An 18116-nucleotide genomic window follows, 5' to 3' on the forward strand; every position below is an offset into this window, starting at 1 on the left:
ATAAAAAGCCGGGTGGTGGTGACGCACGCCTTTAATCCCAGCACTCAGGAGACAGAGGCAGGTGGATCTTTGTGAGTTTGAGGCCAGCCAGGTCTACAGAGCAAGATCCAGGACAGGCTCAAAGCTACACAGAGAAACCCTGTCTCAAAAAAAACAAAAACAAAAACAAAAAAACAACCGGGCTGGAGAGATGGCTCAGAGGATAAGGGCACTGGCTGCTCTTCCAGAGGTCCTGAGTTCAATTCCCAGCAACCACATGGTGGCTCACAACCATCTGTAATGAGATCTGGTGCCCTCTTCTGGTGTGCAGGCATACATGCAGGCAGAACATCGTATACATAATAAATAAATAAATCTTTAGGAACTAAACAAACCACAATGTAGGGAGTTTGTTTATCTCTCAACTCTTAGCCCTTCTCTAAAAGCAGAGTCCAAGAGCCAAAACCTGAGGGTCTGGCATCTGGGCGGAACCCAGGAAGTAGAAGTCCAAGAGCCCACGTCAGGGTTCCAAGTCCAGCGAGTAACAGGCCAGCCGGAGTCAGTCAGAATTCAAGGTTCATGTACAGCCTCAGATTTCGCTCCCAGGCTCTGTCCTTCTCTTCTCTCTTTCTGTTCTCCCTCTGACTCAGTGTGGCAACTCGAGGCACTCTCTCTCTTCCAGACACAGCCCGGGTATCCCGAGCTGGAAAATGTGTGACTCGGGGTTGGGGTGCAGATCTATAGCCCAGTCCTTCCTGGTCCCGCTTGAGGATAGTGGGGATAGGGTTGGCACGGCCTTCACCCCGGGGTCCCAGCCCCATTCCTGGTTCCCAACCACCCCTCAGCAGCAGCCTAAAGCCAGGACTGGAGGTGGGCACCCCAAGGGGAAGGCTGGAGGGCTGGGGACCCCTGGACAGCGACAGCAAGTGAGCAGTAGATGTACGGTGGTTGGAGTCCTCAAAGTAGGCACCACAGTCCTCACAGAACTGGGAGGAGGAGCGGGGAGACCTGCAGAGAAGGAAAGAAGTTACGGGGGTGGGGGAAGGAGGGGCCTGGAGCTCAGCTGTCGGCACCTGGCGGAGCAGGGCAGCACACCTCATGCCTTCCTTCGAACTCGGTGTCGTCCTTTTGTTTTATCCTGCATTGGAGAGGGACCCCAGGGTCTCCCCAGTGTTAGGCAAGTGCTCCAAGCCCCTCTCCATGTCCAGAAGGGACAATTTGGGATACCGTTAGGTAGGCCTCAAGCTCTTAGGGATAGTAAGCAGAGCTGATCTGTTCCATCACTTTCCGCATTAACCTACCGCATCTTAACGACCCTTTGAGAAAGATGCCCTCATCCCCGCTTCTCAGACAAGGCTGAGATCTGCAGATCTTAGGCTGACATCACAAGTAAATAGAACCAAGATCTAAACGCACAAAGACCGTGTCCATAACCACTTTAGGACAGGACTTAACTACACTGCAGGATGAAGAGCCCCGTGAGCTGTTCTGGAGCCCCTGGTGTGGGGTGTCCATGAAAGTCAGAACACAACAAAGATGGGTATGAGCTAAGGCTCGCCCCTCACCGGTTCTGGTTCTCAGGGCTCCGTGCCTCCCCATGACTCTCTCTGACCATGCGAGCGACCTCGGGGAAGCCTGCCTCTTCAGCCAGCTGAGCAGCGTCTCTGCCTCCCAGCTCACAGACTCCTACCCAGGCGGCCCCTCGGCCCAGGAGATAGCGCACAGCAGCCCCCTGGCCTGCTCTGGCGGCACACATCAAGGGAGTCCACCAGAAGGCATCCCGGGCGTTGACATTCCCTCCAGCTCCCCCTGCCTCTCGGGGTTCCAGCAGCCTCCGGAGTTCTGTCACATCCCCATTCTGGGCCGCCAGCAGGATCCACCGAGTCATTTTGTCTTCGTCCTCAAGGGGTCTTCCTTGCCCTGAGGCTCCTGCTGCTGTGGCCACCGCAGCCTCCCTCACCGCTCTTCTTTTCTTCCTCGGTCTTTCCCTGATGGGGCCAGCTCTCTGGGGCCTTGGGGAACTACTCTCATCGGCAATGAGAGCCTCATAGAAAGCCCGGGCTGCAGCCCCATCCAGGACAGGCTTTGGCTTCTCACGCTGTGATTGCTGCTGCCCATCCTTCCAGAGGTCGCTGGAGTCAGTGGCCGGAGTAAATGTGATGAGGGACGGCCTGGACATGGGTCTGCGGAGAAATGAGAAAATGATGACCGGAAAGGGAAAGGATTCGACAAACACTCCAACCTTCCAGGGAGCCATGGTGATGATCAGTACCGCCTCCCCGGGGCCTGCTGGGATGAGAAAGCAGCCTAGAACTAAAACGGGCCTCCCACCCCAAAACTGACTCCATGACCTAGGATCTTTTAGTGCCCAGGGTTCATGTGTAAAATGGACCCCTAGAATGACAGATCCTGCCCAGATGTTAATAAAATTTCATGAAGGTATAGTAGATAAGGTTCTGTGTAGAATGCTTGCCTCGAATTCGGGAGGTCTGGGTTCTTTCTCTAATACAGGAAAGAAAAATAATAATAATAATAGGACAAGATATTCCACCAGACAGCTGTCTAGGGGTCCTGCGTTCTACTCCCACCTCCCTTCAACCAGAAATGGCAGGCTCTCTCTGAAAACATTTCCCCATCCTGTAACACATACCATCAGGAAACACCAGCTCGACCTTTTAAATCTTGCTCGATCTTACACAGGGGTCTCCTTTCCCCAAAGGAAAGTCAGGCGTAACATTATTCCGGGAGGTTTCGGGGGAAGGTGTTGCACCGTCACTTCCGTACCGCAAAATGGCGCTCTTGTGGTCTGCAAGAGTTGACACAATCACACACTCACATGGCACAAAGACGCATGCGCAGCAGCAGCAACAACAAAACACCCGCAAGGTTCGGTTTCCCGCGCTGGAACCTTTCCAAGCATCCGCGTAGAGAGCATCGCGTGCCCAGACAGCGCGAGGGCCCCGGGGGGCCTGTCGGTTGGGGTCCCGCTTTTACATAACGCCCCCACAATGCTGTTCGCCACCCTCGACGTGGTCCCTCCCGCTCCAAGCTCCTTCCCTGGAGCGTCTAGGAAAGGCCCTGCGGACACAAAGGGAGGCCCGTGAGATGCCGAGGCGCCGGGAGGTGAGCTAACACCGCGGTGCCCCTCGTCACTCCTCGGCGCAGGGCTCGGAGAACACACGCAGGGCCCGCGGAGGAGCGCTGCACGCGAGCCCCGAGGACATGGAGAAGTGCAAAGGGACGAGCGGCAGAGTGGCTGGCGCCACCTCAGGTTAGCGCGCCCGCCGCCCGGCTCCGCGCCGCCCGAGCACGCCCGACCTCAGCCCCTCTCCGCCGGGCCACACCTCGACGCACGCCTGCTCCTGAGCCAACTGTGTCGCGGGCCTGCCCGGAGGACCGGGGTGCAGTGGGGTGGCCTGGGGCAGTGTCGGTCCCCGGGGCGGCAGGGAAGACCCACGCGCTCCGGAGCGGTGAGGGAGCGCAGCGGGGACGGACCGCAGCGCGGGCGCCGGCCGCGCAGCCCAGGGAGCCCACCGAGCCCAAGACTCTATTTCCCAAGCTTCCTGGTCGGGAAGACGCTGTCTCGGGCTTCCGCTTCCGGTGGCGCCTCCGTTCGCCCCGCCCCCAGGCGGCCTCCGCGGGGGCCTCGCGACCCCGGAGTCGTGCGCGGGGCCTCCTGGGATTGGTAGTTCGCCTTCCCCTCCTTTCGTCAGTTTCTCTCCCCCGGCGGGACTCCATCTCCCGGCGTCCACAGAGGTAGGGGGCGGTGCTTGGCGCCTGCGCGTGGGCCTCTCTCCCCCACCCTCGCCAGTTTCCACTTCCCCCCCCTCCCCACTTGGCCTGCGGCGGTCGGGTCGGCTTCCTGCGCCGTAGCGGACGCTGCCGTTCGAAGCACAACTCCCCTTCCCCGCCCCAGTCCCAGCCCCCGTCCGGCCGGTGAGTCTGGGGTCGTCCCCGGGCCGCGTCGCACGTCCCCCGGGCCGCGGCACTGGGTTCCGTGCTCCGGGAGGTGGGGGCGAGGAAGGAAGTGACCGGGTCGGGAGCCCGAGAGGATGGGCGGCCCGGGGAGAGCGGGCGGCCGTGGGGACGCTCGCGAGTCCCGCAGGAGTGCGGTGCGCCCGCCGGCCCTGGGAGGGCAGGAGAGGCCGCCGCTGTCGGGAAGGATGAACTTCGGGAGCCCTGGGACCGGCGCCAGGGCTCGCGGGCACCCGCGGCGGCCGAGAGCCGGAGCCCAGGGCCCCGCCGCCGCTGACATGGGGGGCCGGGGACGCCGGGGGCCGGGGCGGCGCTCACGGAGCGGGACCTGTCATCCTCTGGAAAGCCGTGGGTCTCGTTCCCACCACGCTGAAAGGGGGCTGAGGTGAAGAGGAGGAGGAGGAGCGTGGAGAGGGAGGCCTCGCAGGCTGGAGCCCTTCAAGCCCAGGTGGCCTCGGTCGGGTTCCTTCGTCGCTGGGGAGAACGTGTGGGAGGAGGGAAGAGACCAGAAGCGGCTCGGTCTCCACTTAGGCCCTTCTTTCTCAGCCGACGTAAAGATGAGTAGCTCTGAGGAGGTGTCCTGGATTTCCTGGTTCTGTGGGCTCCGTGGGAATGAATTCTTCTGTGAGGTGAGTTTAGCTTGCCTTCTTGGCCAGCTCCACATGCCCTCGATGTTTTTATTTTGTATTGCTTGAGATCGGGTTTCACGGGAAGCTTGTTGTGGAGCCTAGACTGGCCTTGAACTCCTGGCAATCCTACTGCCTCAGTCTCCCGAGTGCTGGGATTACAAGGGTTTGTCACCATGCCTGGTGACCATTAGGGAAATTAAAATGTCTTACGTTAAAGTTCTGTAACATGAAAATCACAGTGTGTTAATGTAGAAAACTACAAATGCCTTTCAGAAACTGAACTGTTAGCCTTCGTGATTCCTGAGTCTTTAGCTCAGAGTCTGATGTCCCCCAGGAAAGGGCAAATCCAGTTCCTAGAGACAAGGGACAGAAGTTGAATGATGTCTGTGCACTGTACCTTGTTAGCCCGAGAAGGGAAGGGCTGCGGTTTCTAACGGAGACTGAGTCCTGCAGAAGTGGGAATGGGAGACACGGGGAGCTGATGCAGTTGTTCATCTCTCTTGGGCCCGGGTGAAAGATGGGAGCCCCACACTATTTCAACCTCTTGGCTTCCCTTCCCGGTAGGTGGATGAGGACTACATCCAGGACAAATTTAACCTTACTGGACTCAATGAGCAGGTGCCACACTACCGACAAGCTCTAGACATGATCTTGGACCTGGAGCCTGGTAACCTGCCCCTGGGGTTGTTGCTGAGTGTGGGGTTGGTGGTGATGTGTGCACTTGTGTGTGCTTTCTTTCTTTTTCTTCTGTCTCTTGTCTCCTGGGTTTCTGTTTGTTTTGTTTTGTTTAGGGTTTCTCTGTCCTCGAACTCACAGAGATCCCCCTGCCTCTACCCCCTGAGTGCTGGGGTTAAAGGCGTGTGCCACCACCACCCAACCACTTGCTTCTGGAATTTCTAAATTTCGTTTTGATTCTCTAGCTTTCCTATCCCCCAATCGATTGCTTGCCTACTTGTTTGTTTATGTGACTGCCACCCACCGCTGTCCCCTCCATTCATAATGCACACTGGACTGTACACTTGCTCTTCCCGCCCAAGCCTTTAAGTGCTGGCATTCTGGCACATAGAGCATGCTCGGCTTCTTCAGTGTTTTGATTCCCTGCCTGACTCTTGCCGTATGGGACTGGAACACTTGTTTCCATGCTCTCTGAGGTAACTCAGCTCTGTTTCACGATGCTGGTTTCCTCCTTCCTGTCTAGAAGGCCACCCTCTGCACTTAGGTGTTTATATTTATGTATTGGGAAAGGAAAGAAGTGGGCCGAGACTGGAAGAGGTATGGAGAGAGGGTAGTACTGAGTGGTCTTCGGTTTGTAGAAAGGTCAAAAGCCCAGGTTTCTGGGTCAGATGCGTGGGTGATAGACAGGGTGAGGCCCAGAAACAGGTGCTAGATAAACTGTAGGTGGCCGTCCTGGGAATAAGGTGGGGTTACAAGTGGCCACCCCACCTTTCAGATGAAGAGTTGGAAGACAACCCCAACCAGAGTGACCTGATTGAACAGGCAGCGGAGATGCTTTATGGGTTGATCCACGCCCGCTACATCCTCACCAACCGAGGCATCGCCCAAATGGTGAGACTCTGCCCTGCTGCTTCTGAGGCAGTAAGGGAAACAGGTGCATGAGTCAGAAGTCTAGCGGAGGAGACGAGGAGAAGCCCAGAGCTGGGCTGAGGATCAGATCCTCACTGGCGGTCCTACTGAAGGTATTGTTTTCAGGGAGGGAAGTGAAACCATGGACGAGGAGTTTTCAGGGGACACAAAGCAAATGGCCCTAGTGTTCTCCAGCCTGCCGACTTGAGAGAAGGGGCTTCTAGTTAGAAGTGGGAGGCATGGGAGTCGGGAATGAGTTGAGCAGCGAGAGGAACTGCTCTGCACACTCACCCCCCCCCCCCCCCCCCCCCCCCCCCCCCCCCCGGTCCCTTCCATTTTACACACCTCAGTTGGAAAAGTACCAGCAGGGAGACTTTGGCTACTGTCCTCGCGTGTACTGTGAGAACCAGCCGATGCTTCCCATCGGTGAGTGTCCTCCAAACGGTTAATCCAGTCAGTGCCTGAGTTCTGTGGGAGGTTGGGAAGAGTTGGGGGTACCTAGTCTGCAGCGTCTGGCTATCTCCCAGGCCTTTCGGACATCCCAGGCGAGGCCATGGTGAAACTGTACTGCCCCAAGTGCATGGACGTGTACACACCCAAATCATCGAGGCACCACCACACAGACGGCGCCTACTTCGGCACTGGTTTCCCTCACATGCTCTTCATGGTGCATCCGGAGTACCGACCCAAACGACCTGCCAACCAGTTTGTACCCAGGTGGGGAGCAAAGACAGTCACAAAGGGTCAAAGAACAACCCAAGGTCTGGCGAGACTCGAGGACAAACAGCCCTCTCTCGAGGCCTGCCTATCCCAGAGTCAGGGCTTTTCCTGCTGAGTGCTGGGGCAGTTACTTGATTACTTGTGCCTCCGTTTTCTTATCCATCGAGCAGGGATGCTGACATGGCTGCCTATTTTTAAATGCGTTGTGGCCCTTGACTATTTAAACAGTGGCTATTGCTGTTGGCATCTTGGATGCTCAACCTTTTGCTAAAATCCTCAGATTTTGTGGTTCAGCATGGCTTATTGTCCTTATTTTTAACTGTATCCCAGGGAGGAAAGATTCCATTTGTACAGGCACTAATCTGCAGCTCCTCAGATTGGAAGTTTTCTGTGTGGGCTGGGGTTAACCTCATGCCTGCTAAGCACAGACTCTCTCCTTGAGCTATACTTTCAGTGTGGGTTTTTTGTTTGTTTAGTTTGGGGGGGGGGGTTTGGCAGAGTTTTTATTGGCTGAGTTGGCCTCAAGGGATCCTTCTGCCTCTGCCATAAATGAGATACAGATTTGGAGCCTTTACTGGAACTCACTCTGTAGCCCAGGCTGGCCTCCAACTCACAGAGAGCTGCCTGCTTCTGCCTCCCGAGTGCTAGGATTAAAGGCATGCGTCACCACTGCCCGGCTTTAAGATACATTTTTAAGGGGCCTGGAGAGATGGCTCAGCAGTTGAGAGCACTGGCTGCTCTTCCAGAGGTCCTGAGTTCAACTCCCAGCAACCACATGGTGGCTCACAGCCATCTTAATGGAATCCAGTGCTCCTCTGGCGAGTAGAGGAACAGGCAGACAGAGCACTCACATTAAAAAGAAAAAAAAAGAGCTGGGCAGTGATGGCGCACGCCTTTAATCCTAGCACTCGGGAGGCAGAGGCAGGCAGGTCTCTGAGTTGGAGGCCAGCCTGGCCTCCAAAGCAAGTTCCAGGACAGCCAGGACTGTTACACAGAAAAACTCTGTCTCAGCAAAAAAGGGGGGTACATTTTCAAGTATTCATGGGGGGAAAAATCAAGTATTTGTGAGCAAGGAAGTTAGGGAAGGATTGAGTAGGCATGAGGAGGGGCCTGGGGTAGTCGGGGATGCCAGCGACTGGCAGGGCCAGAAGGGAGCTCACCCTGCTGTCTCTGACCTCTGCCCGGCCCAGGCTCTACGGTTTCAAGATTCATCCAATGGCTTATCAGCTGCAGCTCCAAGCCGCCAGCAACTTCAAGAGCCCAGTCAAGACGATTCGCTGATCCCCACCCACCTTCCTGTCTTCGACACCACCGGTCCTTTGCTGCCGCCCTTTCCGGAAGTCTATGGTTTTTAGTTTCACTTAAAGGAATTGTTACTGTGGTGGAATATGAAATAAAGTGGAAGAAAAGGCCATGAGCTAGTCTCCTGGTGCTTGTCGCCGGGGAAGGGCAAGTGGTAGTGTGCTGGACTCCAGTGACCCTCGGCTGGAAACTGCACAGCTTGATGCCTCGTGGATTTGGTGATGTCGATAGATAGTAGAGCGCAGTATAGTAGATCAGAGTGGCATTCTAGATGGGGGGGTAAAGATTGAAAAGAAGGTTTCAAAGGCTAGAGAAACACCTGCCCTCCTCAGGCTCTGTGGCTTGTATTTCTACTGTGGGGCTCATGAGAAGTGCTCTCCGTTTTGCTATTGAAGGAAATGTAATCCTCAAGCAAACAGAACTGCGGAGAAGGCAGAGAGCCACAACTGTTGCCCTGCTATCTGTGCCCCCTGCTGGGAGAGCTGAGCCGTCCATCTGGAGAGGGCGGGGAGGCTTCTCTCTGGCCAACCTCTCCCAGCATAATGGGAACCAACTCTTATGCAGGTGACAGCAGGTGGAGCCAGAGCCGGTCACTAACCCGTGGCCCTAGAAGCGGGGTACAGATGTTTTGGGTGTGTCTAGGATGAAGACACCTGATGAGATCCAGCTGGTGCCCACATGGGAACCAGGCCTTGTGGGTGAGGGAGGACATGCCACTCTTCCTGCCAGTTGCTAACTTCCTCCTCCCGTCAGATCCTGCCCAGGTGGGAACACAGCTCTGTACCCACAGCAGTTCTGCTCAGACACCTGTCAGAACCATTCTGCCTCTGAGGATTAACGAGTGTGGTCCTAGGAAGGTGGGGTTTGGGGGTGTTCCACAGGAGCTGCTCTTCTCCCCAGAATTCCTAATGAAGGCCCGTGTGCTTGTAGGTGGCTGACCATGGTGGGCTTTGCAGTGGGAAAGGGTGAGTGGGGCCAGGGTCTGGGAGGAAGGGCAGAGCTGGGGCCCTGGTGTCCTTGAAAGTGAGTCCTGGCTTCATCTCATTTGGTCCTCTGCATGCCAAGCTCTGGCTGAGATGTCCGTCCCTGCCACTTGTGCCTCTCGGAGGACCCTAGAAAAGTGCACCATCAGCAGTTCATCCCATGCGTGGTTATCACCGACTACCAGTGAGAAGTCCAGGGAAAGGGCCGCTGGTAGAACAGTGTGGCTTCTCCAGCGTGAGGGTTGTTGGGATCTTGGAGGGGTGTGTGTGTACAGACAAGTGAGTGAATTTTTTATTTGTATCCTCTTCTGAAAGTACATAGGATAAAATCTGGGCTGCATGAATGCTGGGGAGTTAGGTTTGGGGACAGTGGTGAGCTATCCACAGCATTGAACGTCCCTCCCCTCTAGATGTCAAGGTTCGCTTCCATGTACGAGGCTATGAACAGTATAATTCCTACCCCTGCAAAGAAAAATGCATCCCCTGGTACAAGGCTGACTGCTGCCAGTACGATGACTGCAGCTCCTGGTCCAGTACCCGGCTCTAGAGCGCTCTGCCTGGGCCCTGTCTGATTCCCAGACAGACGGGTTCTTCCAGGCCCTGAACCTCTCCTTGCCCCCGCCTGGCTTCCCTGCTCATAAGGCCCTGAGAGCCCAGACCCGTTCACCCTGCTCCTGTGGCTGGGTGTGTCCATAGCCATCCCGCACCAAACGTGCTTGTTCCTCAACAGTTCGGGATTCCTGTTCTTCCTCAGACTAGACCCGGGCATGTTCCCTTTCCCGGATTCTGCTCTGCACTCCTTAAACACGGGACTCCTGGTCCCTGTGTTCTAGGCCTTCTCTGTGTCCCCAGGATGGCAGCTGGATCTGGGTGCTGCCTTGTCTTTCCTCCTGGCCATACCTTGAGTATGGCTTCTGCTCAGCTGACCTGACCTGGTTCCCATCCTGGGTGTCACTGTCTTCCCGCACCCTCAGTCTGACCTTCAGTGCCGCATCCACTCAGAACCGCCTCTTTGTCCTCTGTCTTACACCTGTCTCTGAGCCTCAGGACCAGGCTTCGGCAGGAAGGGCCAAGGGTGGACTTGCGTGCAGATTTCCTGGCATGGCACCTGTCTCCGTCACCATCCTGGCCTGCTGTCTCCCTGACCGCCTCTCTTCACCTAACTGCATGTCGGGAGGAGGGAGGCTATTCTGCTATCCATGCAGCCCGTGTTCCTCCCCACCCCTCACCCCTCACCCCCCGATAAACAAGACCAGGATAAACCTGTGTCACTGTGTGGGGAGGGGGGGTCAGGTTCAGGTGTGGGCCGGTGTAGCCAGGTCAAAGAATAGGTGTGGGATTCAAACAGGACCGCCAAATCCGGCCCACTCTGTTTGGTCCTCATGGCTTCCTCTCACATCGCCCTGAAAGGCCATGTCCTTCCCCTCCCCACTTTAACCTTCAAAACCTGGAACATTAAGTCCACATGGTGCTGGGTTTTCACCTGAGGAGAAACAGTCCACATCCACGTTGAGTTCAAGACTCCTGGCACCTTGCGGTGTATGTGGTATGCTCGAGGCTGCAGCTGTTAAATCTCCATTTTAGTATTTGGGGTCTCCTGCCTCTCCTGCCTCTACCTTTAAGAGCTAGGATTGTTACAGGTGTGTGCTAAACACTAAATATTGAGAAATTTTGGCCAGGCATGGTAGTGCACACCTGTTGTGAAATTTTGCCATTCGGTCCAATAGCCTGTAATAAAGGGCAGCTTGGCCAAATGGGTGGAGTCTTCATTAGAGAGCATGGGACCTGAATACGGAGATAAAAATCCAAGGCACGCATGTGACCACTCTTGGACTGGAGGGATTTGCCGAAGCCACAGAGAAGTGCAGCTTGGTGACCTCTATCGCCCATTGGGAAGGCGCTGTGGGAGTAGCCAATAGCTGTACCCCAGCGGGACTGGCAGGACAGCTGCTGTGCAGCCGGACTCTTGTTCCTGACCTGTAGTTATTGTCTGTCAGTAAAGATAACGCATTTCCCCAAGCCTCCCTCATTACACACTTAATCCCAGCACTCAGGAGGCAGAGGCAGATGGGTCTCTGGGTTTGAGGCCAGCCTGGGCTACAGAGTGAATTCCAGGACAACCAGAGCTACATGATAGATCCTGTCTCAAAACAAACAAAAAATAATAAACATTGAAAATTTCAAGCACAGAGGAAGCGCTCATGGGTGCTTATGTGTCGATCTGTTATATTCATTCAACGGTGGACGCCAACATCAGCCAGGCTTTAAGCATCAGCCCCCTCAGGTGCGCTCAGTCAGGCTCGCACCTCAGTAACGGGAGCTCTGCGGCTCCAGGCATGCTCTCCTGACCTCTGCTGCCCAGGTCAGTCAGTCCTATAGTCTGGTCACCTGTGCTGGAGGTGGAGCCTCATGACTGAGGAGATGGGTGCACAGGTGTGTGTACTTGTGGACAAATGTCCATAGAGATGTTGGGTTTATTTGACATGGTCTCTAGTCCAGGCTGGCCTTGATCACGAGGCAAGGCTGCCTCAGCCTTTGCATACTGAGGGTAGGTACGTGAGCCGCCTTGCAAGCAGCCTATTTTGTAAACCTTCCCAGCAAAGCACACGCTTGTCACACTCGAGTAACCTGTTCAGTCAGCAGAGGCCTTTGCCAGCACCCAGAGCTGCCTTCGTGTCCTCGTGGTGGTACACACTGTAATCCTAACACTGGGAGACTGAGGAAGCAGAATCTGGAGTTGGGGGCCGGTGAGGGGCATATAACACACACCCCTAAAAAAAGAAGAATCCACACCTTCCTCCCCAGATTTACACTGCTCTAACTGGTCAAACTGGGAGACAGGTTTAGGAAGGGACGCTAAACCTGGGAGTCGGAAAGCAAGGTTCGCTTGGGCCTGCTGTCCCCTCCCTATGCCCTTCTGGGGCGCCTCTCCTCCCTGGGTCTGCCTCATTGCTCATATCCTACATCCTGCCAGTACGGTCTCTGGGCCTCTCGGTTCGCCCCCGGGGCTCTGATAACACCTCTCAGGATGCTCACTGACCTAACCAGCCTTCACTGTATAAGGGCATCCAGTTCCTCTTCAGCTTTATGTGTCTAGAGCTGAGTTAGCGATGTCAAGGCAGGGCGGTGGAGGAGCCCGCGATGGGGCAGTCTGGCCCCGTTTCCAAGGCCTTCACCTCCATCACAAGACACAAACACTTTGCATACTAGTTTATTTTGAGGGAACACCTGGGGACTTTGGACAGGAGAAGGAGCCGGGCAAAGTAAAGGTGGGAGAGTGGGGTTCGGATGGAGAGGAGAGGCCAGGAGGGGCCCCTGATGTGAGAGGCAGGGAGGGCTGCTGTGAGAGCTGTGGGGTTGTCCTGGCTGGGCCCAGATGGAAATCCAGAGTGTGTCTGGACACAGCAGGGTTCCTGCTGTCCTAGCGCGTAGTGGTCTTCCTGTTTGTTGGATTGTTGCAGAAATCCAGGAAGCAACATCGATAGACTATCCAAAAGCCAAACACCAGGGAGGCGGGGGTGCGTGAACAATCGTTCATCTGCTCCCTGCTGCGGCAGTTATTCACCGTGACGTTAAAACCGCTGTCGAGGGAAGGACCACAGAGCCTCCCAATCCATCCTCAGCCCACATAGCTATCATTATCACCCTTCTACCCTTCCTTGAACCAAAAGAAAGCCGCTGGATGGGCGTGGGGCTGCCCAGTGAGCCACCAGCAATGAAACTTTGAAGCTGTTCACGGAAGATTTGAGGGATTTGACGTTCTAATGTAAGTTGGGGAGTGGAGTCTGGGAGTCAGGGCTTGAGAAGGATGGGGAGTCCAGCATCGTGGGGCCATTCTGAGAAAGATACAGAGGGTGTTAAAGGTTGGGCTGCAGCAAAGCACTGGTTGTTTTCTGCAGCAGAAGAGGTAGAGCAGTGATTGGTACCTCGGTGGCAGGATGCAGGCCAAGTCCTGGCCACAGCTCCTAGCCACACAGACGAGAGGCTGGGAAGCTGGCTCAGTGGTCAGGGGTGCCTACTGCTGTTGCAGAGGACCTAGGGAGTGTGGGCTGCTGAGACCCTGTCTCAAAATGCCAGATAAAGTATGCTCAAGCCAGGCCTAAAGGCTCATACCTGAAATCCTAACGCAGGGGAGGCTGGGGTAGGTAGGAGGATCAAGTTGAGGCTGGCCTGGGCTGCATAGTGAAATATTTTAAAAATAACCTAGAGTGGGGCTGGAGAGATGGCTCAGAGGTTAAGAGCACTGACTGCTTGGCTGCTCTTCCAGAGGTCCTGAGTTCAATTCCCAGCAACCACATGGTGGCTCACAACCATCTGTAGTGAGATCTGGCGCCCTCTTCTGGCCTGCAGTCATACATGCTGTATACATAATAAATAAATAAATCTTTAAAAAAAAATATCTATTCAGAGGGCCTGATCCAGTTGGGGACTCCTCAGCCTTTGGTTCATAGTTCATGTGTTTCCATTCATTTGGCTATTTGTCCCTGTGCTTTATCCAACCTTCGTTTCAACAATTCTCGCTCATGGACCTGCCTGGACTGAGTCTATCAGGTCGATCCCAGTCCTCGGGGGAGACCTTGATCTGGAGGAGGTGGGAATGGGGGGTGGGCTGGGGGGGAAGGGGAGGGGGCAGGAAGGGAGAGAACAAGGGAATCTGTGGCTGTTATGTAGAACTGAATAGTATTGTAAAATAAATAAAAAAATATATAAAAAATAATATCTGAGAGTGCAGTGTCAAAGTGCTTGTCCAGCACGCTCCAGCCTGGCTTCTACCCACAAGTCCTGCAGAAGAAGGAAACCATGTAACGAAAGGGCGTGAATGAAGACAGCTTACCTCGGCCAGGCCTTTGGTACACTCCTGTGATCACAAGACTCAGAAAAAGGAGGCAAGTAGATCAGAAGTTCAAGGCTAGCCTGGGCTACACAGTGTAATTCTGGACCTAAAATAAAAGAAAGGAACCATCTCTGGAGCCACCACTGATTCTGACTTGGCCTGTGAGATTCGGGCAAGCCTTTGGATCTTCTGCACCCATTTTTTTTTTTTTTTTTGTTAAATGGGAGCAGTAATGCCCACTTCAGAGGCTACATCAGCTCTGCTGTGCTGAGAGAGCTCCACGCAGTCCACATTGAGCATCTATTAATTTAATGGAGGGAGGAGGGAAGGAATGCAGTCCATCTTCCATGCAGGAAATGAGGTGGAGGCGTCCGGATGCATGCCTGGAGATGAGGAGAGCACTTTGGTGAACCATTTAACCCAGGAAGAAGTCTGAGGCTGCTGGTGAAAACCAGGGGGGCAGGTAGGATGTCTGTGATGTGAGGCCATAAGGGTCAGCAAGACAGAGCAAAGAGCAGTGGATGTTCCAGAAGAGTCTCCCAGCAGAGATGCTGGCCACTGAGGGAAGGCCGGTGCCTCTGGAGAGCCGAGGGCCCTTCAAGGCTGGGCACTGCAGGAAAGTGGGAGGCAGCTGGCTATAGGCTGAGGAGGAAATGGGAGTGGGAGGTGGAGACAGGTGGTGGTTCTGACAGAAAGCGCTGGAATGTCTTAGGGCTGTGGGAACAAGACACAGTGTGCAGCGTAGGAGACTGGGAAGAGGCCTGTGGGAGCGGGCCCATGGTGGGGGGAGGGGCCATGGTGGGGGGAGGGGCCCTGGGTGGGAGGGAGGAGCCCACGGTGGGGGGAGGGGCCCACGGTGGGGGGAGGGGCCCATGGTGGGGAAGGAGCCCTGGGTGGGAGGGAGGAGCCCTGGGTGGGAGGGAGGAGGGTGTCCATGGTGGGGAGCTGGCCTGTGGTGGGAGGAGGTGTCCGCTCACTGTTCTTTACGTGCAGGGTGACGAAGCTGCTGCCCAGAGGTGCCAGGTGGAGAGCCAGCCCTAGAAGACCCCCAACTCTGCTCTCCAGTGTGTGGTAGCAGTGCAGGTACCGGGTTAATGGAGGTGGCCGAGAGGCACCCTCAGCAAGAACGGTGTTACCTAGAGACGACGTGCTGTGATGCAGTCCCACCTGCCTCCATCCTGTGTCAGCCCCACCGTGCCTGCTCCTGTAACCCGAAGACCTCTGGTTCTGGGAAGCCATATGCTTTAACAAACCTCATTAAAAATCTTCACTCTCGCCCGATGGGTGGTACTCTCCTTTGATTCTGTACTCAGGGGCAGAGGCCCAAGATCTCTGAGTTTGAGACCAGCCTGGTCTACATAATAGCAGGCCACAGCCAGGGCTACACAGTGAGATCCGATCTCAAAAACGTTAACAAAACAACAACAAAACCCCAGACCTCCTTCCTGTGTTATTCCCCAAGGAAATGCATCCATTAGCATATATTTAAAGGGCTAACCTGTACCCAGCATTCCGTAAGCCTAATTTACATTTACAGGTGCGGCGGAGGCTGCCCATCCCAGCTCTGTTAGGACTTATTCAGTGTCTCACCCCATCCAAGTGCTGGAATTAAAGTCATTGCCACCACCCCTCTGGTATGCAGGATATCTGATATGTGACCAGATATTTACCTTATGATTAATAACAGTATCAAAATTACAGTTATGAAGTAGCAACGAAAATCATCTTGTACAGCATTAGGGAGGTTGAGAACCACTGCGTTGGAGCCAAGTACCAAGAACCAAGTTCATCAGGACCAGCACTAATAAGAGAACAGCATACAGCTGGACGGTGGTGGCACACACTTTTTTTTTTTAAGATTTATTTATTTATTATGTATACAGCATGTATGCCTGCACACCAGAAGAGGGCACCAGATCTTATTACAGGTGGTTGTGAGCCACCATCTGGGTGCTGGGAATTGAACTCAGGACCTCTGGAAGAGCAGCCAGTGCTCTTAACCTCTGAACCATCTCTCCAGGCCCAAGTGGCGCACACCTTTGATCCCAACACTCGGGAGGCAGAGGCAGGCGGATCTCTGTGAGTTCGAGGCCAGGCTGGTCTACACAGCGAGTTCCAGGACAACCAGGGATAGACAGAGAAACCCTGTCTCAAACAAACAAACAAAACGAGAGAGGGAGAGCAGCTTCAGGGCTGGGGTGGCACCGTGGAGTCCCGGGGCCTTGGAGACCAGCTGGCTGCAGAGCCTGCATGAAAAGCTTGGCTTTCCTCCAGGCCAGGCCTACGTTGGTGGGGGATGGGCAACACTGTGTGGTGGGAAACAACGGCACCAGAAGAGCCAGTTCAGAATGTCCTCAACCCACAGCCACTCTGGCCCCTAAGATCCTGGCTTGGGGAAGGAACCCGGAAGGGCCTGTCCTGTTCGTTTCCTTTCCTGATGCTCTGATAAAACACCCCGACAAAAGCAACTCAGGGAAGAAGCATTTATTTTGTTTATTTGTTTTTTTTTTAAAGACTTATTTATTTATTATGTATACAGCATGTATGACTACAGGTCAGAAGAGGACACCAGATCTCATTACAGATGGCTGTGAGCCACCATGTGGTTGCTGGGAATTGAACTCAGAACCTCTGGAAGAACAGTCAGTGCTCTTAACCTCTGAGCCATCTCTCCAGCCCCCTTGTTTTTATTTTTTAAGACAGGCTCAAGGCCGGGCGGTGGTGGCGCACGCCTTTAATCCCAGCACTCGAGAGGCAGAGGCAGGTGGATCTCTGTGAGTTCGAGGCCAGCCTGGACTACCAAGTGAGTTCCAGGAAAAGGCGCAAAGCTACACAGAGAAACCCTGTCTCGAAAAATCAAAAAAAAAAAAAAAAAAAAAAAAAAAAAAAGACAGGTTCTATGTAACCCTGGCTGTCCTGGGACTCACTGTAGACCAGGCTGGCCTCACACTCAGAGAGCTCTGCTTGCCCCTGCCTCCCAAATGCTGGGATCAAAGGCGTCCCAAGCCTGGGAAAAGGGTTTATTTTAGCTCATTATCCCAGGTCACAGTCCATCACCACAGGGAAGTCACAGGGACAAGAAGTTTAGAGACCTGGCCATATTTCAACCACGGTCACGAGCAGAGAACACTGATGTGTACTTCCTTCACCCCCGCCCAAGATTTGTGTGTCCGTCTGTTTGTACGCATGCACACACGCGTGTCTGTGGGTGGCCAAGAGGACCAGAGAGGGCATCACACTTGTTGGAGCTGGAGTTTGTTCCCACCCTCATGACTGAGCAATAAGCCTTCTTAACCTCTGATGCCTTTCCAGCCTGGCTTTTTCCATTCTCTACAGTTCAGAATCCCCTTCCTGGGGACATGAACAGCCTAAGTGGTAGATTGATCTACGTCAATTACTGTAATCCAGATAATCCCCACTGAGACTGTCCCTGTGACTCCAGATTGTGTCAGGTGACAAACCAGCCTGCCGACTCTTTGGGTCATTGCTTTAGGTGCTGGAGATACAACCGCGGAGAGTCCCTGCTCTCCCTGGTAGAGGTCTAATGGGGGAGACGAGACAGCAAGCAGTGGTGGGGAGGGCAGAGGGGGGCAGGGGCACCCGGTGGGGAGGGCAGAGGGGGCAGGGGCATCCGGTGGGGAGGGCAGAGGTGGGCAGGGGCACCAGGGCGCCTGAAGCCAATGGCCAGAGGGATTTCAGCAGGGGCAGTGTGGCCAGATGTTTTGTAAAGTGCTGCTTTTGTTGCACAGTGGAGAATAAAGGGTTAAGAGTGGAAGATAGGGCTGGAGAGATGGCTCAGTGGTTAGAGCACCGACTGCTCTTCCAGAGGTCCTGAGTTCAATTCCCAGCAACCACATGGTGGCTCACAACCACCTATAATGAGATCTGGCGCCATCTCCTGGCCTGCAGGAATACATGCTGTATACATAATTAATTAATTAATTAATTAATTAATTAATTAAATAATTTTAAAAAAAGAGTGGAAGCTAGTGTGAGCCTGGTGGCATAGGCCTGTCATCCCAGCTTCTCAGACAGGAGGATGGCAAATTCAAGACTTGACTGAACTAGAGTGAGTTCAAAGTGAGCCTGGATGACTTAGTGTGAACTCTC

General features: G+C 54.5%; 4 protein-coding genes across 6 annotated transcripts; 2 read left to right on the forward strand and 2 right to left on the reverse strand.

The window, feature by feature from the left end:
* Window positions 1-374: 374 nt before the first annotated feature.
* Gpank1 (G-patch domain and ankyrin repeats 1) lies at window positions 375-3599 on the reverse strand. The gene is made up of 4 exons (XM_006995262.4): window positions 3324-3599; window positions 2630-2785; window positions 1545-2162; window positions 375-987 (listed from the first exon to the last, which is right to left on the reverse strand). Exons 3-4 carry the CDS (start codon window positions 2156-2158, stop codon window positions 543-545), a joined length of 1059 nt encoding a protein of 352 aa, XP_006995324.2. The 5' UTR covers window positions 2159-2162; window positions 2630-2785; window positions 3324-3599; the 3' UTR covers window positions 375-542.
* Window positions 3063-8304, forward strand: Csnk2b (casein kinase 2 beta). Of its 3 annotated transcripts, none has more exons than XM_006995260.4 (7): window positions 3063-3250; window positions 4501-4583; window positions 5148-5250; window positions 6034-6149; window positions 6518-6593; window positions 6695-6884; window positions 8078-8304. In XM_006995260.4, exons 1-7 carry the CDS (start codon window positions 3202-3204, stop codon window positions 8166-8168), a joined length of 708 nt encoding a protein of 235 aa, XP_006995322.1. In that variant the 5' UTR covers window positions 3063-3201; the 3' UTR covers window positions 8169-8304. The 3 variants fall into 3 exon arrangements, with proteins under 3 accessions (XP_006995322.1, XP_015844217.1, XP_006995323.1); XM_015988731.3 differs by lacking the exon at window positions 3063-3250 and adding an exon at window positions 3656-3735; XM_006995261.4 differs by lacking the exon at window positions 3063-3250 and adding an exon at window positions 3782-3915.
* Window positions 8305-8770: 466 nt separating this feature from the next.
* Window positions 8771-9872, forward strand: Ly6g5b (lymphocyte antigen 6 family member G5B). The gene is given in 3 exon segments (XM_076558061.1): window positions 8771-9119; window positions 9122-9200; window positions 9560-9872. Coding segments are annotated over 3 exon segments (570 nt in total). The 5' UTR covers window positions 8771-8845; the 3' UTR covers window positions 9777-9872.
* Window positions 9873-12081: 2209 nt separating this feature from the next.
* Ly6g5c (lymphocyte antigen 6 family member G5C) lies at window positions 12082-15245 on the reverse strand. Its single transcript, XM_042266494.2, has 2 exons — window positions 14980-15245; window positions 12082-12753 (listed from the first exon to the last, which is right to left on the reverse strand). The coding sequence occupies exons 1-2, from the start codon at window positions 15243-15245 to the stop codon at window positions 12594-12596; spliced, it is 426 nt and encodes a 141-aa protein (XP_042122428.2). The 3' UTR covers window positions 12082-12593.
* Between the last annotated feature and the right edge of the window lie 2871 nt (window positions 15246-18116).

Source organism: Peromyscus maniculatus, chromosome 21 (genome assembly GCF_049852395.1).
Source record: "Peromyscus maniculatus bairdii isolate BWxNUB_F1_BW_parent chromosome 21, HU_Pman_BW_mat_3.1, whole genome shotgun sequence".
NCBI lineage: Eukaryota > Metazoa > Chordata > Mammalia > Rodentia > Cricetidae > Peromyscus > Peromyscus maniculatus.